The 17888-nt window shown below is 44.0% G+C and overlaps 3 protein-coding genes across 6 annotated transcripts; 2 read left to right on the top strand and 1 right to left on the bottom strand.

Moving 5' to 3' along the window:
- The first annotated feature begins 3465 nt into the window (after positions 1–3465).
- Positions 3466–7741, top strand: LOC102716691 (mitochondrial adenine nucleotide transporter ADNT1). Its single transcript, XM_006654785.1, has 8 exons — positions 3466–3715; positions 4889–4937; positions 5396–5559; positions 5774–5811; positions 6462–6574; positions 6686–6799; positions 6891–7229; positions 7330–7741. Exons 1-8 carry the CDS (start codon positions 3549–3551, stop codon positions 7411–7413), a joined length of 1068 nt encoding a protein of 355 aa, XP_006654848.1. The 5' UTR covers positions 3466–3548; the 3' UTR covers positions 7414–7741.
- A 52-nt stretch (positions 7742–7793) lies between these two features.
- On the bottom strand, positions 7794–10029 carry LOC102700344 (light-sensor Protein kinase-like). Of its 2 annotated transcripts, XM_040524294.1 has the most exons (2): positions 8142–10029; positions 7794–8054 (listed from the first exon to the last, which is right to left on the bottom strand). In XM_040524294.1, the coding sequence occupies exons 1-2, from the start codon at positions 10027–10029 to the stop codon at positions 7888–7890; spliced, it is 2055 nt and encodes a 684-aa protein (XP_040380228.1). In that variant the 3' UTR covers positions 7794–7887. The 2 variants fall into 2 exon arrangements, with proteins under 2 accessions (XP_040380228.1, XP_040380227.1); XM_040524293.1 differs by having other exon boundaries at positions 7794–10029.
- A 3310-nt stretch (positions 10030–13339) lies between these two features.
- Positions 13340–17704, top strand: LOC102700062 (calcium-dependent protein kinase 15). 3 transcript variants are annotated; one of them, XM_015837566.2, is made up of 9 exons: positions 13340–14042; positions 14417–14560; positions 14647–14799; positions 14998–15113; positions 15213–15380; positions 15751–15878; positions 15972–16071; positions 16781–16885; positions 17533–17704. In XM_015837566.2, the coding sequence occupies exons 1-8, from the start codon at positions 13355–13357 to the stop codon at positions 16865–16867; spliced, it is 1584 nt and encodes a 527-aa protein (XP_015693052.2). In that variant the 5' UTR covers positions 13340–13354; the 3' UTR covers positions 16868–16885; positions 17533–17704. The 3 variants fall into 3 exon arrangements, with proteins under 3 accessions (XP_015693052.2, XP_015693051.2, XP_006655639.3); XM_015837565.2 differs by lacking the exon at positions 17533–17704 and adding an exon at positions 16965–17241; XM_006655576.3 differs by lacking the exon at positions 17533–17704 and having other exon boundaries at positions 16781–17241.
- Positions 17705–17888: the final 184 nt, after the last annotated feature.

Below are 17888 nucleotides of genomic sequence, written 5' to 3'. Positions count from 1 at the left end.
AAGACAAAAAGCAATATAAAAGAGCATACATATACTTTATTAAATCTCAATATAATTACTAATTATTTTATATATTTTATTCTGCAATTAATTTCACATTGCATATTTACGTGACCGGCCTGGCCGATGCTACTCCTCGCGTTGCACGTGCAGTGTTTACTTTCCGACCGTCGGATTGACTTGTCCACACGCACGCCAGCATATATATACTACTCCACTCCCTCTTGTTTTACCTTTTCTCCATGGCAAATTTTAAACGTTTTCTTAATTTAAATACTTTATCAAATATAAATATTTATAATATTATTCTAATTCAAGCATTGTACTAGTTGCTCCGACTAGTAGCTTAAAAGTCAAAGTACGCACGTCGTTCAGTTCGTCTGGTGTTGCACTGCCCAATAGTGCTCCTAATAGCCCACTGTCTCTCCTGTACAGTACGTACGATCCTTTGTCCAGACACTGGCTGGCTGAATAAATACACGATAAACATCCTGTACGTACTAATTTACTTCCTCCGTCAAAAAACGAATTCTCCGGTTTTCGTGTCCAATATTTGACCATCCGTCTTTTTGAAAATTTTTTAGAAAATCAGAAAAAAAATTAGTCACACGTAAAGTACTATTTATAATTTATCATCTAATAAAAACAAAAATATCAATCGCAAAATTTTTTAATAATACGAAAAATCAAAAATTGAAGATAAAAAGTGAAAATTTGGTTTATTTTAGGATGGAGAGTATGTTCGTTCGTACGTGTTCTTTCAATTTAGTTATTCACACGGCGTACTTCTCTTAGAATTGTCCATCTTTGTTCGTTAAACATTGTCCCACATATATAGATCCTTGAAATGCTACGCACGCATGTGTGTGTATGTTGATAGTACGTAATAGGAATAGGTACGTACTAGCATATCTGCTCGTCAATGGAATGGAATGAATGATTGAATGTGAAATACAGTGTAGTGGTTATAATGATTTAAGTAACACCTAAGATCCTGGGTTCAAATCTCTATAGAAGCATGAATTTTAGATTGGGTATTTGAGATGCTAGATTCTTACTTGGGCTAAGTTTTTAGAGAAATAGCTGCATATATCCAAGTGGATATAAAGGCCGGATAAAAATACGCTTCTCTAAAAAAAAAATGTGAAATATAGCAACATCGTGTTTGCGCTTGTGGAGAAAAAGATAAATGGAAAAGAAAAGTTGAGTTATGGGCTAAAAAGTAAATATTGTAGTAGAAAGCCCAATTCAAATGCATCACTGGTGGGCACGATGGGCCACGGCGGACGGATCCAGTTTCCCTCCAATGGCCCAGTAACCGGGGCACACCCTACATAACATATGGGCCGAAATGAAAGCATGGTACTGGGCCAATTCGGTTGCAGCGGCTGAGCCCATCACTGTCTGTTGGCTTGGCTACGGTGGCTCATGGGCCTCCCAAATTCTCTTCACTCTCCGCCTACCACATTGCAATGCAGTGCAGCAGTTTGGAATCTAGTACTAGTAGTGTTAAGCATCGTACAATACTCCCATTTTTTTTCTTCCCCTACTAGACAACGTATACATTCACGTACATGTTATTCTCCATTAGCGAATTGAAAGCTGAGCTTCCCTTAACTGATTAGGTTTCTTACGACAAAATCAACAAACACAGATTTAAATTATAGATTTAACACATGTACTCACATTTATGACTAATTGTTCTTTCACCTTATAAGCAACATACTAGTATATTTTAAGATTTAGCCGGCCCAGTTTACGGAGGTACTTGTATCATCATATGGGGTAGGATGTGTATGCTTATCTGCATTTGTAGTGCGTTTTGAACCCAAAAAAAAACAGAGAGAATATTCTTACCCAATTACCGTATTATACTATTCTATCAAATTGTGCAACTATATATATATATATATATATATATATATATATATATATATATTAGTATTACTATGTGTGGAGACTGAAATTTGTGTGGCCTTCTGCCTGCTTTCACCTGAATTTGCCACGTGTCCGGTTCTGCTGTGTCCATTTTCATCCACAGGGACGGATTTAATTTAGGAGCGGTGGGGCTCGAACCTATGCTATCTCGGTTAAAGCAAGCTCTCATAAAGACCCTCTAAAATTTTATGGCAAAGATCAAAAGTAACAGAGACTGAAACTCTATCTAACTCATTCAGATCTCCTAATCTCATTGTCTAGATCTGTCACTGCTTACCCACAACAAGAATAATAACAATCATCTCTCACACAGAGTATATATATACTAGCGATGTGCGAGTGATTACGGTTGAATATTTACACTACTTAAGTGCTATATATGAAAGATACGTTACGTGGTCCTGGAATTTCTACAGCCATGCATATCAATTTTTGGCCCAAGTCGAGCAGGAAAGGCCAAATTTCAGTCTACGTCGGCTGTCATCTTCTTATCAACTTCTCTTTTTTTCCCACAAAGCTAACTAGCCAAAGAATTAAACCTGGCCATGGAAAATGGTCCAATAAATTAAACTGCCATTCATTTTTGGCATCCACACATATTTCCACATGAATGTGTGATGCAGGTGTGTCGCTTGATTCAAACAAAGCTGGAGTGGTCTGGACGAAGTGCAGTCGGTCTTACGTGGTACCGACATTAGTTTGCTGACGACGGAGTATTGTTTATTATTTTTATGTTTATACGACTAAATTTTAATTTAGGATTTTTAGGGATTGTTTATTATTTACTTTTAGGTAAACACGAACATGTAAGATAAAATACCCACAAATTATCTTTTAATCATTAATTATCCATTTGAACTATGCTTATAATAAGCAAAAAGATAAGCTTTTAGCTTGTATATAACCAAATGTCACTCACCAACCGGTCATATATATATCATTCATGTGTACCAAACTCCCGTGGCTTATTAGCTTAGGAACCAAGCAATATATATAATTGGCATAGATTAATCATGAAATCTATCTCCAGACGGGGTTTGTTAATGTTAATTATCATGAAAATGAAATGAATTTGCAGGTTGGTAAGAGAAGAGGGCCTGCCCTGATATATACGGAGAGAGAGAGAGCCCAGCTAGCACCCCGTCCGTCGCGACGGATCTAGGTTTCCGTTAAGCCAACCCATCCTCTCCCAATGACAGGTGGGCCCGCCCGTACCCTTCGTCCATCCCGAGGGAGATAAGCGCGGACGGCGGAGATCGCCACCCCCCTCCTCCTCCTCCGAAACCGCAAGCCCCACAGGCGAAAAGCACCCCGCACGTACCACTCTCCCCGCCGTCGCCACTGACACGTGGACCCCACCCGGTGAGGGCCCACCCGCAGCCAGAGATGGACCAGCCGCGGCCCGCGTGCGCGCAGCGATTTTCCCTTTTCCGATAAAAGCAAAACGAGACGCCGGAATAGGTTTAATTAGCGCACCACCACCACCACCACCACCACCACCTCTTCGCCTCTGCCTTGCCTCCCTCCTCCTCCCGCCGCCACCGCCGCCGCGAGAACCCCAGGCCGCGCGGAGCAGGGCCGAGGCGAGGCAGCGGGCGATCCGGGTGGACATGGCCTCGGAGGACGTCGTGGGGAAGAGCAGGGGGGACACGGCCGTCACCACCATCGTCAACCTGGCCGAGGAGGCCAAGCTCGCGCGCGAGGGGGTTAAGGCCCCTAGCCACCAGCTCCTCTCCATCTGCAAGTCGCTCGTCGCCGGTGGCGTCGCCGGTGGAGTGTCAGTTCCCCTCACTCCTTCTCTATACCCGTCTCCCCCTTTCTTCTCCATCTCTTCGTCCTGGTGTCGAATTCTCTCTGCGGCGTACCCACTGCGAGGGTGCCTCCCAGATTAGATTCAATTAGATTTGCGTTTGATCCTTCATTGATTTGCGCGTTCCATGGTCTACTGATTCCCCCCCCCCCTCCTGTTGCGATTGGTTTCGGCCGTGGTTGTCTGCGGTTGTAACCTGTGCATGAATGTTATGTGTGATCTATGTCGAATTCGCGACGCTTAAACCCTAGCGGAGAGGTAATCAGATCTCGCCTCGTTGACTCGTTGGTTGATTCGATTCTCTGGGCCATATGGACGAATTGCATTTGCGGTCCATCTCGTGTCATGGTATAGCCTGACCGTCTGGATTAAAATTTTCTTCTTGTGTGTTGGTTTGCTCTGTGATCTACAATAAATTGGTCACCACTTGAAATTATTGTATTGAATGAATGCAAACATACATTATTTGGATCAGTACACCAAAACCCTAACAAAACAGTGTACGTGGCAGTATGTGCTTTCTCATCCTATGGGTCTATTCAATTCGCCCAATCTGTATTGTCTGTTTTCTTATAACTTTATGATAGATCACCTGACCAGCTGAGCTGGACATTTCAGTATTGCCAGTTTGGTTTCACAAATAGCTGTCTAATACCTCCAAAAAACAGGAAATATGCATGAGGCTTTTTACATATTTGTCTGTGTCACGCTCAAATTAGTTTTCACCTTTATGGTTTAAATAATCTAGTTTTCCTGAAGTGTGTTTTTATTCATAATCATTCAACTGCAACTGAAGCTGAACAATGATAAGCTATAATTAAGTCATGTGATACATCATACAATTGGTTGTATTAAGACTATGGGCAACTTGTTTTTTTCTTCAACTGAACCTCTAGCTATCAAGTGTTGTCATAGTCAGCTCAAGTCCAAGAAGAAATTATTTATTTTATGTTTCAGCAAAAGCACAGATCAACTAGAATGTTATCTGGTCCATTTTTGTTCATTTCTGTTTTCATTATTCATCTGGTGCATTTTGTCAAACTTGACCAGCAAAGAGTATCTACCTGGGGCAATTGTTTCTAGCTAACTATACCTTTATGCCTACAAGTTATTTACTTTATGTATTTATGTATTAAACAGATCACGTACAGCTGTTGCTCCGCTCGAACGACTGAAGATCCTGCTTCAGGTGATCAATTGTGTGTGCATGGATGTCCTTTACTTTTTGTGTGGAAGACAGAGGGATGTGCTTGTTATGTTACAGTGGCGTTTTAGTTTTGTGTTGTTAACATTGGGTAAAGTTATCGACAGCATACATATAAAGGTCTGTAAAGTACTATAACATGTCAACGAATATAATATTCACTGTCTAATTACATGTCAGGGCATTGTGTTTTATTTGGGCAATCTTGGTTGTATTTTGGTCCACTTTGACTGTTGAAATCTATGCTATCCTATCTACTTTACGGAGCTTACTTGAAACAGATCCTCTTTCATTCCAGCCACAGCTATCATACATTGGTACTAGACCTAGTCCAGATGCTGCTCAAATTTGTACATTTGTCATGTAGATTTTGTGGAAATTGTGTGGAGGGCAATTGTATGAGTTGGGTGTAACAGCAGTTTCATGTTATTTGCCTAATGCAGGTTCAAAATCCGCACAGTATCAAGTACAATGGTACAGTTCAAGGTCTTAAGTACATATGGAGAACGGAGGGTCTCCGTGGACTTTTTAAGGGCAATGGTACCAACTGTGCCAGAATTGTCCCAAATTCTGCTGTGAAGTTTTTTAGCTATGAGCAAGCATCAAGGTGTGCTCTTGTTTCTAATTACTGTTGCCTTACATTATTGCTTGCCATTGCCACCTACTTGCCTTTTGTACTTTGCAGACCTTTTCTCTGTTGCATGATGAGTCTTCTTTGACCTGAACTTGGTCAGAAGCGTTTCCATTTTATCCTGCTATTAATATCTTTTAGTTCATGAAAACGCTAGTGATATATTATTGCCTTGCTTTTCATTTTGCAGTGGAATTTTGTGGCTTTACCGACGACAAACAGGGGACGGTATGCCTCTTTCTATTACCTTTACTACACATAGTTTTCCTGTGTATACATCTTAGTTATTTTGAAGTTTTTACTACCATGGCATTATTGCGCTGACTATTAGTTATGTGCATCATGACTGGAATGACCGACAGACCGTTCTACTGGCATTCCTCTTTATCTGTAAGAAATTGATGGGAGTTGACTTTGTATGCTCAGCTTATCCATCTCGTTCAGTTTTTAGTTTCAATATATATTATTGTTGCCTTATGATTAGGAGGCCTTGTAGAATAAGGCAAAGCATTCATGTACCTAGATGGCCCTGTACATCTAAATCATGTGTTGTTTCTGCTAGCAACCTTTTTAGTCCTGCTATAAAATGATAAAGCATGCAAGAGTAGGAGTAGTTGCTAACCAGCTTGATCATGAAGACACTATTCGATGTTCTTCTGTACTTAATTGACATTGAAATGCTGGGGAGCAGAGTTCCTGATGTTCATGCCTTTTTTCTGTACAAATAGATTTCTTTCATGTATTATGGATGTTCTGCCACAGTTGAATCTGGGAATTCATATTCCTTTTGTATCATATGGAGTGGAATTTCTGTTGTATCATATGAAATGGATAAGAAAATCTGGATTCAGCACCTGACATGTACCTATACTTCACAGAGGATGCTCAGCTTAGTCCACTGTTGCGCCTTGGAGCTGGTGCCTGTGCTGGTATCATTGCCATGTCTGCTACTTACCCAATGGATATGGTTAGGGGTAGGATTACCGTGCAGGTAATATATAGGTTAATTGCTTTCTCCCATTATTGTATCATCCTTGCACTGCCGACTCAAATCTACCTGTGTTTCATATTCTGTCTATTGACCTGCAAATTTCATGTGCAGACAGAAAAGTCTCCTTATCAGTACCGTGGTATGTTTCATGCGCTTGGTACAGTATACCGTGAAGAAGGCTTCCGTGCTCTATACAGAGGGTGGCTTCCATCGGTTATTGGAGTGGTAGGTCTCTTAATTAGCAACAGATGTGCCTTGTGGTTTGTGCCTTGCTGATGAAAGCTTTCCGCTCTATTCTTTGTTATCTTTCTTGCAGGTTCCATATGTTGGCCTCAACTTTGCTGTATACGAGTCTCTAAAGGACTGGCTTCTAAAGACAAATCCGTTAGATCTTGCCAAGGACAATGAGTTGCACGTAGTTACTAGGCTTGGATGTGGAGCTGTGGCTGGAACCATAGGCCAGACTGTTGCATACCCTCTTGATGTCATCAGGAGGAGAATGCAGATGGTTGGTTGGAATCATGCTGCTTCTATTGTTACTGGAGAAGGCAAAGAGGCGCTGCAGTACAATGGTATGATCGATGCATTCAGGAAAACTGTTCGTTATGAAGGTGTTGGTGCTTTGTACAAGGGTCTTGTGCCCAATTCAGTGAAGGTAAATCTTCCTATGACGAATTCAGCTGTGTGCAACCTTAATTAATTTGCAGTAGTGCATGTTTATAACATATGCTGTCCTTTGTTTGTCTCATCTTCAGGTGGTGCCTTCTATTGCCATTGCATTCGTGACGTACGAGTTTGTGAAAGAAGTTCTAGGAGTAGAGATGAGGATATCAGACTGAAGAATTGGAGTTAGTGCTGGGCATTATCAACTGCTATTTTTGTAGGGTGTTGAGTTCCTGTTTTTGTAGGAAGGGCAAGTAGAAGGATTATAGCACTGAGGCTCCTCCATTCAGCATAAGGCCCCCTCAGCCCATGTTGATATATCCTACTACTGGTTCCAGATCTTAATTGTTGCTGGACTCGTGGGAAAATTAATAAGTTGGCTGTAAAGCATGAAACATTTGCCTAACTCATAAAGTCTATTCAGTCGTGATGATGTATTGAGATTCAAACCCTATGCAGTATGCTGTCTGCTGCTGATAGTTGATTTTCATGGTTTTCCTTTCTCCGTCTTATTCATGTTGCATTTCCTTTGTCCACTCGTGGAATATCTGATTTGCATCCATTCGTTTGCTTATTTTACATCCATTAGATACTATATATTTCTGAAACAAGTTGAAACCTTTTATCTGCACTGCAAGTCTGCGACATTCCTAGGCTAATTCGGAGTCTGAACCGTGACCGCCGGACTTACGCCGTCGGGAAGGTGGAATCGCCGCTTTATTCAGGTGCCCGTCGGACTTTATCCTCGGCGTTCGCCGTGGGACGATCTGCGGCGGCGGCCTCACCACGCCCATCGACCTCGACTTCTGCGGCGGCCCTGCACGCGTCATGGACATGGAGCTAGCTGCAGTAATCTTGGAGGCTCTAGGTGATGCGCAATGCTGCTGCTGCGACTGACACTTGCCTGCCTTGGTGCCGGCGATGGCGATGGCGACGGCCTTGCCGGCCACCTTGCGCGGCGACGAACTGTAGCTGCCGCTCCGCTCAGGCAGCCACCGGATCGACGCCGGCTGCGCGTCGCCGTCCGTCGCCGTCGTCGTGCCTGACACGCTGTCGTCGCCGCACAGCGAGTTGCCGTCGCTGCTGGAGTCGGGGCTCTTGTCCCTGCACGCGTTGGTCTTCTCCTTCTCCATCACCCTGTACGCGTACATCTGGAACGGCACGTCGGCGACGCGCGCCGCCGTGTTGCCCTGCCACTCCGGGAACCTCCTCAGCAGCTGCGCCTCGATGTCGAGGTAGTCCACTGGCGGCCCGGGCGCGTCCGGCTGGCCCTGCTCCGGGTTCATCACCAAGAAGCGCTTCACGTAGCGGAGCACGCGGCAGATGGAGTGGAACGCCGGGCGCTGCGCCGGCTCGCCGTGCCAGCACCGCTTGGTGAGGCCGGTCAGGTATTTCGGCGACTGGAACGGGAAGAGCGGCCGCTCGCCTGCGCGGATGTTCTTGCTCATGTTGTCCCCCTGCAGGTGGTTGTCCTCGAACGGGATCTTGCCGGTGAGAAGCTCGAAGCAGATCATCCCGAAGCTGTACACGTCGGCCTTCTCGGTGCACCTCGCCGTCGGCTCGTTCCCCAGCGCCTCCGGCGCGTACCAGATGCAGGGGTTGGCATTTGCATTGGCCGGCGCCTTCGTGCCGGAGTTGGACACGGCGGACTGGCCGTGGCCGTGGCCGAAGCCGGCGACCTTGACCTGCAGGTAGGCGTCGCCATGGCGCGGCTTGACGAGCACGTTGGACGGGTTGAGGTTGCCGTGGTATATGTTGTTGGAGTGCAGCTGCTCCATGCCGCGCGCGATCTGCAGCATGGTGTCGACGACGACGACGAGCGGGAAAGGCACCCGGCGCTTGGCGGAGGTCACCTCCTTGACGTAGCAGCCGAGGTCCTTGCTCATGAGCTGGTCCATGACGACGAACAGCTCCCTCTTCTCCTCGTCGTGGAAGCAGTAGCGGCAGTGCGCCACGTTCGGGTGCGACACCGCCGCGAGCAGCGCGACCTCGGCGGCCGCCGCGTCGGCGTCGACCCCGACGAGATGCTTCACGGCGAACGACTCCCCCATCCACTGCACCTCCTTGAGATTTCCACCCAGGCGCCTCCGCATGTGGAAGTCGCTGAGAAGCACGGACGCCGGGTGCAGCTTCCCGCGCGGCGCGGCGAGGAGGTCGGCGAGCCGGTGCTCCTGGCGCGTCAATGGCTCCGGCGACGTCGGGCCCTTCCTCTCGTCAAGAAGCTGGGATAGCAGCCACCTGTCCTCCTTCCATGCCATGTCCATCCTGGCGGCGAGCTCCCGCGTGGCCAGGTACGTCTTGCCGAGCCTCTGCCGGAAAAGCTTGGGATCAAGAAGGTCCTTGTCGTAGTCTTTCGCCAGCGCCAGCCGCCTCCGGGCGACCTCGTCGGGGTCAGAGCCGGTGACCTCGCCGACGGCCTCGACGGCCTCCATGACGACGGCGACGCACCAGAGGAGGTTGTGGAGGAGGTGCTCGACGCAGTCGGTGGCGTGCGTGGCCGCCGCGGCGCGCGTCCACCAGTCACGCGGCTCGAGGCATTGGCGGATGTAGGCCTCGCCGTCGCGGACGGCGCGGTGGAGCTCGCGGATGGGGTCGTCGAGGGCCTTCCATTTGGTGAGGCGGTCCTCGAAGCGGAGGCGGGCGCTCACCTCGCCGGCGACGGCGTGGAAGGCGAGGGAGCAGGCGTGGGCGAGGAGGGCGCATTGGCGTGGGTTGATGCGGAGGTCGTCGTGGAAGACCATGAGGGCGTTAACGCCGCCGACGGCCTCGCCGACCTGCCGGAGCTGCTCCATCGCCGCCTTCTTTCCTTTCTATGTATGGCCCGTAGTTTTCTCTCTAATGACAAAGGATTTAGCTAATTACGCATGCATGCATGTATGGTATATCTCATCTACACCACACGAAAATTATTTATATTAAAATTTTGTTTTGTTTTGCAGGAATATAATAAATACTCATATTCTCTCAGGAGGGTGATGGTTTGGTTTTTTCGTGACGTGTTTATAAAGGAAAAATAATTTATAAATAAAATTTTTATATGTATTCTTAGCGATCTATAAGCCGAGGCGGGAAAATAAACTTTGATAAAAAACCCTTAAAATTAACTTTAAATTTAAGATTGAAAATTTAAAATTTGGTTTATAAGCATAAAAAAAAATAGGTGCGATTATGTACACAAGTCATTTTAGCCATCTCAATCTGCACTCCCGTTTTTTCTACTTCTGCTTATGTAATTATGTTTATAAACCAAAATTTAAAAGTTTTAGTTGTGTTTTATTTTTAGGCTTGGCTTTTAAATTGCCAATAACACGTATATAAAAGTTTTATTTAATTAAAAAATATTTTTTATCTATAAATATGTTGATTGGTTTTTCCTTGAAACCAAAAGATCACCCCCTTATCATTAACAATGTAAGCGAATGCACTTACGAATTGCTAGACGTTTATGACACTTGAGTTTGTCATGACGGTCTTTGTCATCCGGAGAAGCTTCGATAAATAGACCGCATGTTAAAGAGCGTTGGCTCTAACGAAAGAGCTAGTTCTATATATGTTCCAAATTAGATATATTAAATATACAAGTGAGAGAAAAAAACATATAAGAAAAATATTGGATAAGACCTTATGACTAACATATCTCATATGCTAATTTTAGTGGCCGTTAGGATACAGAGACTTTTTTTAATCTTTTATCACATCGGATGTTTGGACGTTAGTTAAGTGTATTAAATATAAATTAATAATAAAACTAATTACATAAATAAATACTATTTCATTAGACAAAATTTTTAAGCCTAATTAAGCCATAATTAGCAAATGTTTACTATAGCATCACATTTGCTAATCATGGACTAATTAGGCTCAATAGATTCGTCTCGCGAAATAGTCCAAAGTATGAGATCGGTTTTATTAATAGTCTATATTTAATACTTCTAATTACTATCCATACATTCGATGTGACAGGGACTTAAAAAAAGTCCATGTGAAAACAAACAGGTTCTTAATATAAGCTTAGGTCGTTGATTTTATTATTAGACTTGCTATCAGACATATAAAAAGGGTCCTCAAAATATAAATACTGCATACTTACAGTGCATTCACATCCAGTTTCTCTTATTCCTAAATGATCAAGGGCGCTAGCTTTTGGTTTATACTTGTCCTTATTAATCAAATTTAGTTATTAAAATTTCCATAAAATTTTTCCGTCATTTGCTTTCTGTGCATGCAGTTCATGAGTATCAGACCATGGCAAGGAAGCAGTTTGGTGTATTCGTCCACTCCATTAGACATTGCCCCTCTTTTCTCTGACATGAATTAAAGCCAAAGACAACGCAAGGGGGAAAAGGCTTCGAACTTATGAGAAACTATATATTTTCAACCGTCGTTTCAGGCTACTTTGTTGCTTCAACTGTCAGGATAATTGTGGATAATCGGTGAATATTTTTCCATCTCTTCGCAATATACTCTCCGTCAGTAGCTAATTATTGGCAGAGCTTGTTCGATGTGTTCACGATCATGCTATTAGGAGCAGCTAGCGAGATGGAATTTGTGGTTGGTTATAATTGATTTGGTGTTTAGAGGTAAGTTATTCTCTACTCATCTGACTTTGATCTTTCGCGTTACTTTCATGCTCTTGCAGTTGCAGTTAAAGCAGCCATCTGAAGCAGGTTTGCTGGAGGGCGATTAACTGATGAAAATCAGGAGCTGTTCACAACTTGAAGCCTTAGAGGAAGGTAGGTACGGGTGTGGGTCGATCTACGGATAATCCATGACCGTTGAACTGGAGCTAATCACGGATTATCCACGGAGCGGTCCATGCCAGGTAGAGTTGGAGTTGACTCTGTTAGTCGTTTTCTTTTTCTTCTAGTCCGGTACTTGTATGCAGCTCCTGTGGGGTTTTTCAGCTCTGTTACCTGGCAAGCTGCTGATGCTTAGCCTTTTTGTTAGAGAAGAAATGTCATCTAGATATTTATAAAAAACAAAAAGAAATATAGATTAATATGTGATATACTATTATATAAATATATGTGGTCGAATTTAACTTCTATAAATATAAGTACGAATATATGTCGTAATACTGAGAGTTTAAGTTGCAGTTAGGGAATGGTTGTGGCTAGTGTTTTGCAGTACCCTGTGAAATGCTGGTAACCGCACATAGTGATTTATTTTGCACTAGCAAACTTTTGCTTTCTGAAAAGCAAGTCTATATAATATACCCCTTTTATGTAAAAGAAAATCTCTCCATCAGTCCCTCTACTCCTCTACAGTAGCCAGTGAGTGCACCTGGTTGGACAGTGGATTGACGATGGACATGCATGGGCGGTGCCCGGAGGTCGGAGAGGAAAGGGACATGATCAAAGGACTGGACAGATCGAGACATCATGATCAACCGGCCAACTGGAATGAGTAGCAGCGTAAATGCTGGTCTTGGTCTAATCTACCCACCGTTATTTCATCCGGTGTCCAATTAATTAAGAACCTAGTCAGATCGTACTTGCTTGATTGCCGTCAACTCCATCATATCCAGTAGTGACAAACAATTGCACAATTTGGGAAACAGGCTCTAGTTGCACATAAATCTGAAGCCCCGTGAGACGCTTAGTATGCTCAGTTGAGTCGAGCACGAGAGAGAGGCCTAGTTGCAGTCGGCCACAAGCTGGGTTGAGACAAAAACAAAAGCAACGGAATTCTCCCGGTAAAACTTGGACCAAAGGGACGGTCCATGCAAGTTATTATGGATCAAGAAAACAACTCCGTAGGCTACTAAACATATCGATCGCCTTGACTGGAATAGCTAGCTAAGGGAAGAATGGAACTTTGCTGGATCGATCTAGCTATGGACATCACAATATAGCACTCTAATTAATTAACTTAATTGGAGTAATTGAAGCAAAAGAGGAGAAGAAGGGGTCGACGGGTCGTGGAGTGGCGAAGAGGACGCGCTGCTGACGAGGCGCCGGCCGCCTCCGCCCGCTGCGCCACTCCACGCGCAAACGTAACAGTAGTACGACTTCGCCTTTTGCTGCCTGCCGATGAAACACAAGTCATGGTCGCCTCCCTCCTCCCCATCAAAACCCACCACTCCACACCAAAACCCCCCCGCCGCCGCCGCCATCGATGGGCGCCCGCGGCTCCCGCCACCGCCAATCCCCCGACCAACCCCCCCACCACAACCACCACCCCACTCGCCCAAAGCTCAAGCCCCACCACACGCAGCCTCCGCCTCCGCCCGCGCCGCGGCAACACCACCACCAGCACCAGCCGCCGCCGCCGCCGCCGCCGGAGGAGGATGGGGTGGGGCGGGTGCTGGGGCGGCCCATGGAGGACGTCCGCGCCACCTACACCTTCGGCCGCGAGCTCGGCCGGGGCCAGTTCGGGGTCACCTACCTCGCCACCCACAAGCCCACCGGCCGCCGCTACGCCTGCAAGTCCATCGCCGCCCGCAAGCTCGCCCGCAAGGACGACGTCGACGACGTCCGCCGCGAGGTCCACATCATGCACCACCTCACCGGCCACCGCAACATCGTCGAGCTGCGGGGCGCCTACGAGGACCGCCACTCGGTCAACCTCATCATGGAGCTCTGCGAGGGCGGGGAGCTCTTCGACCGGATCATCGCCAGGGGACACTACTCCGAGCGCGCCGCCGCCGCGCTCTGCAGGGAGATCGTCTCCGTCGTCCACAGCTGCCACTCCATGGGGGTCATGCACAGGGACCTCAAGCCCGAGAACTTCCTCTTCCTCAACAGGACGGAGGACTCGCCGCTCAAAGCCACCGATTTTGGCCTCTCCGTCTTCTTCAAGCCCGGTATCCTGCCTATTCCAATCTTCTTCCTCTCTCTTTTCACTTGCTGCCTTCTTCCAAATTATTTAGATTAAACTACTCCATGAGCAATCAATTCGCCATCTGAGTGTAAAGCCCAACTGCGATGGCCATTGTACGATTGAACTTCATTTTACGCTCGCGTGATCAAGGGGTCCTTCAACTCAAATGGGGATAATGAACAAATGTCGGCAAAGACTTGTGCATCATGTTCATCAAGTCATAACCTTTTGTTGTTTCAGGATCACAAGAGGGAAAATGTCATGGATCATAATTACCATGGATATCAATGTTGTTCGATTGTTACTAACAGAGCTTAAGGTGTGCTCAAACTCAAAGGGGGTATTGTGGTAATGCAGGTGAGCAGTTCAGGGACCTTGTTGGAAGTGCATATTATGTGGCTCCTGAGGTGCTCAAACGACGCTATGGAGCTGAGGCCGACATATGGAGCGCTGGAGTTATCCTTTACATCCTTCTATCAGGAGTTCCTCCGTTCTGGGCTGGTACATTGCAGAGTACTGCTCTGGTGCATCAAATAGATATTGATGCCATTTTCCTAACATGGACATTTTGTTGTTGGTTTTACCAGAGAACGAGGATGGCATATTTGATGCTGTTCTGCAAGGTCATATTGATTTCTTATCTGAACCATGGCCTTCAATATCTAGTGCCGCAAAAGACTTAGTGAAGCGGATGCTACGGCAAGACCCAAAAGAGCGGTTAACTGCTGCTGAAATTTTGAGTGAGTCTATGTTTTCAAAATCTGTGCTATTCGTTGGCAAATGGTAATATTGGCTTTGCGGGTTTATTTCAGCATATATGTGATTGGAACTTTTAAAGTGCTCTGCTTACTATTACTTGTGAAAGCGTTTGTGCGGACTTTACAATCCAAATCTTTATTTGGGTATTGGTATCTCAATCTGATATTTTAAATACACAGACCACCCATGGATTAGAGAGGATGGAGAGGCCCCAGATAAACCACTTGATATCACAGTGATCAGTAGAATGAAGCAATTCAGGGCAATGAACAAGCTTAAGAAGGTGGCCTTGAAGGTAATCAGATGTTTTGAACATCAAGCATTTCTTCTCTATATCTTTGCACTTTGTTCTGCAATATATGAAAAATCTTGTCTTTTATTACGTTACGACTAGGTCGTTGCGGAGAACTTGTCAGAGGAAGAGATTGTGGGTTTAAAGGAAATGTTCAAATCTTTAGATACTGATAACAGTGGGACAATAACTCTTGAAGAACTAAGAGCTGGTCTACCAAAGCTTGGCACTAAAATTTCGGAATCAGAATTGAGGCAGTTGATGGAAGCGGTATGTTCATATCTCACAAGCTCGTATGCTTGAATTTTGTTCTCTTACTTCTTTTGGTCTCTCTGCACTTAATTGGCATTGTATGGTGCAAGCGTCGTAATGGGAGCAAAGAAAAGTTACATGATTATCTGTACAAATGCTAGCAGTTCACAGCATTATTGTAGTGACATCATAGTAAATCTGTTGTGCCTATATCTGAAAAGGGAGAAATGAAACCATACTTTGCGACTTTAATCACTATATGAGTTCAAATGAAATGGACTTCTCCACATTTCTGCTAGAACTTGTCTGGTACATTCAACGTGTTCAGTTTCAAGTTGTACATAATTTTGTTGTTTTTCTTATCTCATACTATTTTGTTCTTGCATAGGCTGATGTTGATGGAAATGGGTCCATTGATTATGTTGAATTCATATCAGCAACGATGCACATGAATAGATTAGAGAAGGAAGATCACATATACAAAGCATTTGAATATTTTGACAAGGACCACAGCGGGTAATCTCACCTCTAATGTTTTTTTTAAATTTTTTTTTTGATATATTCGGTGTTTTGCATTAACTAGTTTGTTGCTTTCATGTTTCTGTACAGGTTTATAACAGTCGATGAATTGGAAGAAGCTCTGAAGAAGTACGATATGGGTGATGAAGCGACAATTAAAGAAATAATTGCTGAAGTGGATACAGATCATGTAAGTCACTCCACTAAATACCTAGACAACTCCAATGGTCACCCAGTCTTGGATATGCGAAACATTATCACTGACTCACTGTTAAGAATACGTGGGACTATCAAAGTACTCTCTTCCTATTTTAATAGATAACATCATTGATTTTTTGGTGCACTTTTAACCATCGGTCTTATTAAAAAAACTTGCGTAATTATAACTTACGTTTCCACATATTTTCACAAATTTTTGAATAACAAGGATCAAACGTATGTCAAAAAGTCAATGACGTCATCTATTAAAATGTGGGAGTAGTAACTTTCTGTGGCCTTTAAATCAGGACAATTGAATTGAACATGTTGGAAACATTGGAGGAGATTTTATTTCCAAGTACACTGAACATTCAATAATATCTCTAGATTGTGGATGCAGACCTGTTATAATTTTCATATGGTCAAACTAACTAAACTATGTAAGCTAGTGAACTTTGATCCATCCTTCTGTCCAATAATTGAAACTTCATTATACCTGTTAGATAATAAAAGAGATATATAATCCCTTTCCTGTAAGTTTTAGTTATAAAAAAACATTCCTTCTTTGAGCAATACGCTTCCACCAATGTTATGCGAGTGATATAACTGAAAATTACTGATGCTGTTCTTCAAAAGTGATAATTCAAATAAAAACTGGGTGAATTTCCTACTGAATACAATTATCCTGATTTACTCCGTAGGATGGAAGAATTGACTATCAGGAGTTTGTTGCCATGATGAAGAATAACAGCCCTGAGATCGTGCCAAACCGGAGGCGCATGTTTTAAGCTTTCCCTACAATTGATGTGAGTTTTTTTCATTTCAAAAAGTTTCTACGGTTTCATCTTAGAGAGATGAGATTTATGTTTTGTAAATGTTGTGAAGGGCGGTATGTACTAGCAGAATTCAATGAAGCATCTGCAAGGCATATTGACTTGTTACATATCATGGATAGCTCTTTCTGTTGTTTGCTGTAAAATAGGTGTAGTGTGTTTTGGTCTTTCCGTGCTCTGGCCATACCTCTTAACTACCATCTCACCGACAGTTTTCGTGTAAGCATCATCATGTGTTTTCTGGCCATATGTTCTCTCTTGATATTGAAAAGAGCTTGTAAAACAGTTTCTTGTGAAGCAGAAGTTAAAGTATGATGTATACTTCGAAATGGACGTTACTATTCATCTTGTTCTGCAGTACTGCAACATAACAATACAGTGCAATTATTTTGCCCAAGTGGTATAATTTTAAAGATGTCATCTTTCAGTTCTGTCCCATAATAGATGATACTGAATAATAACATCGGGAAAATCGAAATACCCCCAGTGGTGTTTCTACTCTTTCCATACAACTCACTTTCGTATATAATCCTCGTTATAAGTCAATTTCTCTGCTAACTTCCTGACACCCCATTTTCATTGATTTTTTTTTCTTTGTTTCAATTTCTTGTGACCCATAGTCCTCTAGCTTGGTGGTGGGCGGCTCAATGGGAACCCATCTCGAATCACCAGAGGTATAATAAGTCTCATAATTCTCTAATTTAAGTGAGTGAAACACGATGTTTATGTGCTATTGAGAAGACTTGGAGAGAAAAAAAAGAAAAATATGATTTCAGCTCTATCAAGATCACAAGAGAGGACGTGTTGATGCCGCTCGCCCCAACTCCCCAGCCCCGCTGGCGCATCCGCGCCCCCAGCGAGTTTTTTATTTTTAAAAAAATATTTTTAATAAATAATTTTATTACTAAACATCGAAAGAAAATATTTCATGAATCTTTTGGTCACGCCCGTGTTGGTAGTGTGACAAGACAATGTT

Source organism: Oryza brachyantha, chromosome 5, assembly GCF_000231095.2.
Source record: "Oryza brachyantha chromosome 5, ObraRS2, whole genome shotgun sequence".
Lineage (NCBI taxonomy): Eukaryota > Viridiplantae > Streptophyta > Magnoliopsida > Poales > Poaceae > Oryza > Oryza brachyantha.
This window is presented reverse-complemented; position numbering and strand designations above follow the sequence as displayed.

Excerpts from the sequence above, each read along its gene's own strand:
- LOC102716691 (XM_006654785.1), top strand. The coding sequence starts at position 3,549 with ATGGCCTCGGAGGACGTCGTGGGGAAGAGCAGGGGGGACACGGCCGTC. Across the intron at positions 5,812-6,461 it reads CCGACGACAAACAGGGGACG|AGGATGCTCAGCTTAGTCCA; the intron begins GTATGCCTCTTT and ends TATACTTCACAG. Across the intron at positions 6,575-6,685 it reads GGGGTAGGATTACCGTGCAG|ACAGAAAAGTCTCCTTATCA; the intron begins GTAATATATAGG and ends TTTCATGTGCAG.
- LOC102700344 (XM_040524293.1), bottom strand. The coding sequence starts at position 10,029 with ATGGAGCAGCTCCGGCAGGTCGGCGAGGCCGTCGGCGGCGTTAACGCC.
- LOC102700062 (XM_015837566.2), top strand. The coding sequence starts at position 13,355 with ATGGGCGCCCGCGGCTCCCGCCACCGCCAATCCCCCGACCAACCCCCC. Across the intron at positions 14,800-14,997 it reads AACTGCTGCTGAAATTTTGA|ACCACCCATGGATTAGAGAG; the intron begins GTGAGTCTATGT and ends TTAAATACACAG. Across the intron at positions 16,072-16,780 it reads CTGAAGTGGATACAGATCAT|GATGGAAGAATTGACTATCA; the intron begins GTAAGTCACTCC and ends TTTACTCCGTAG.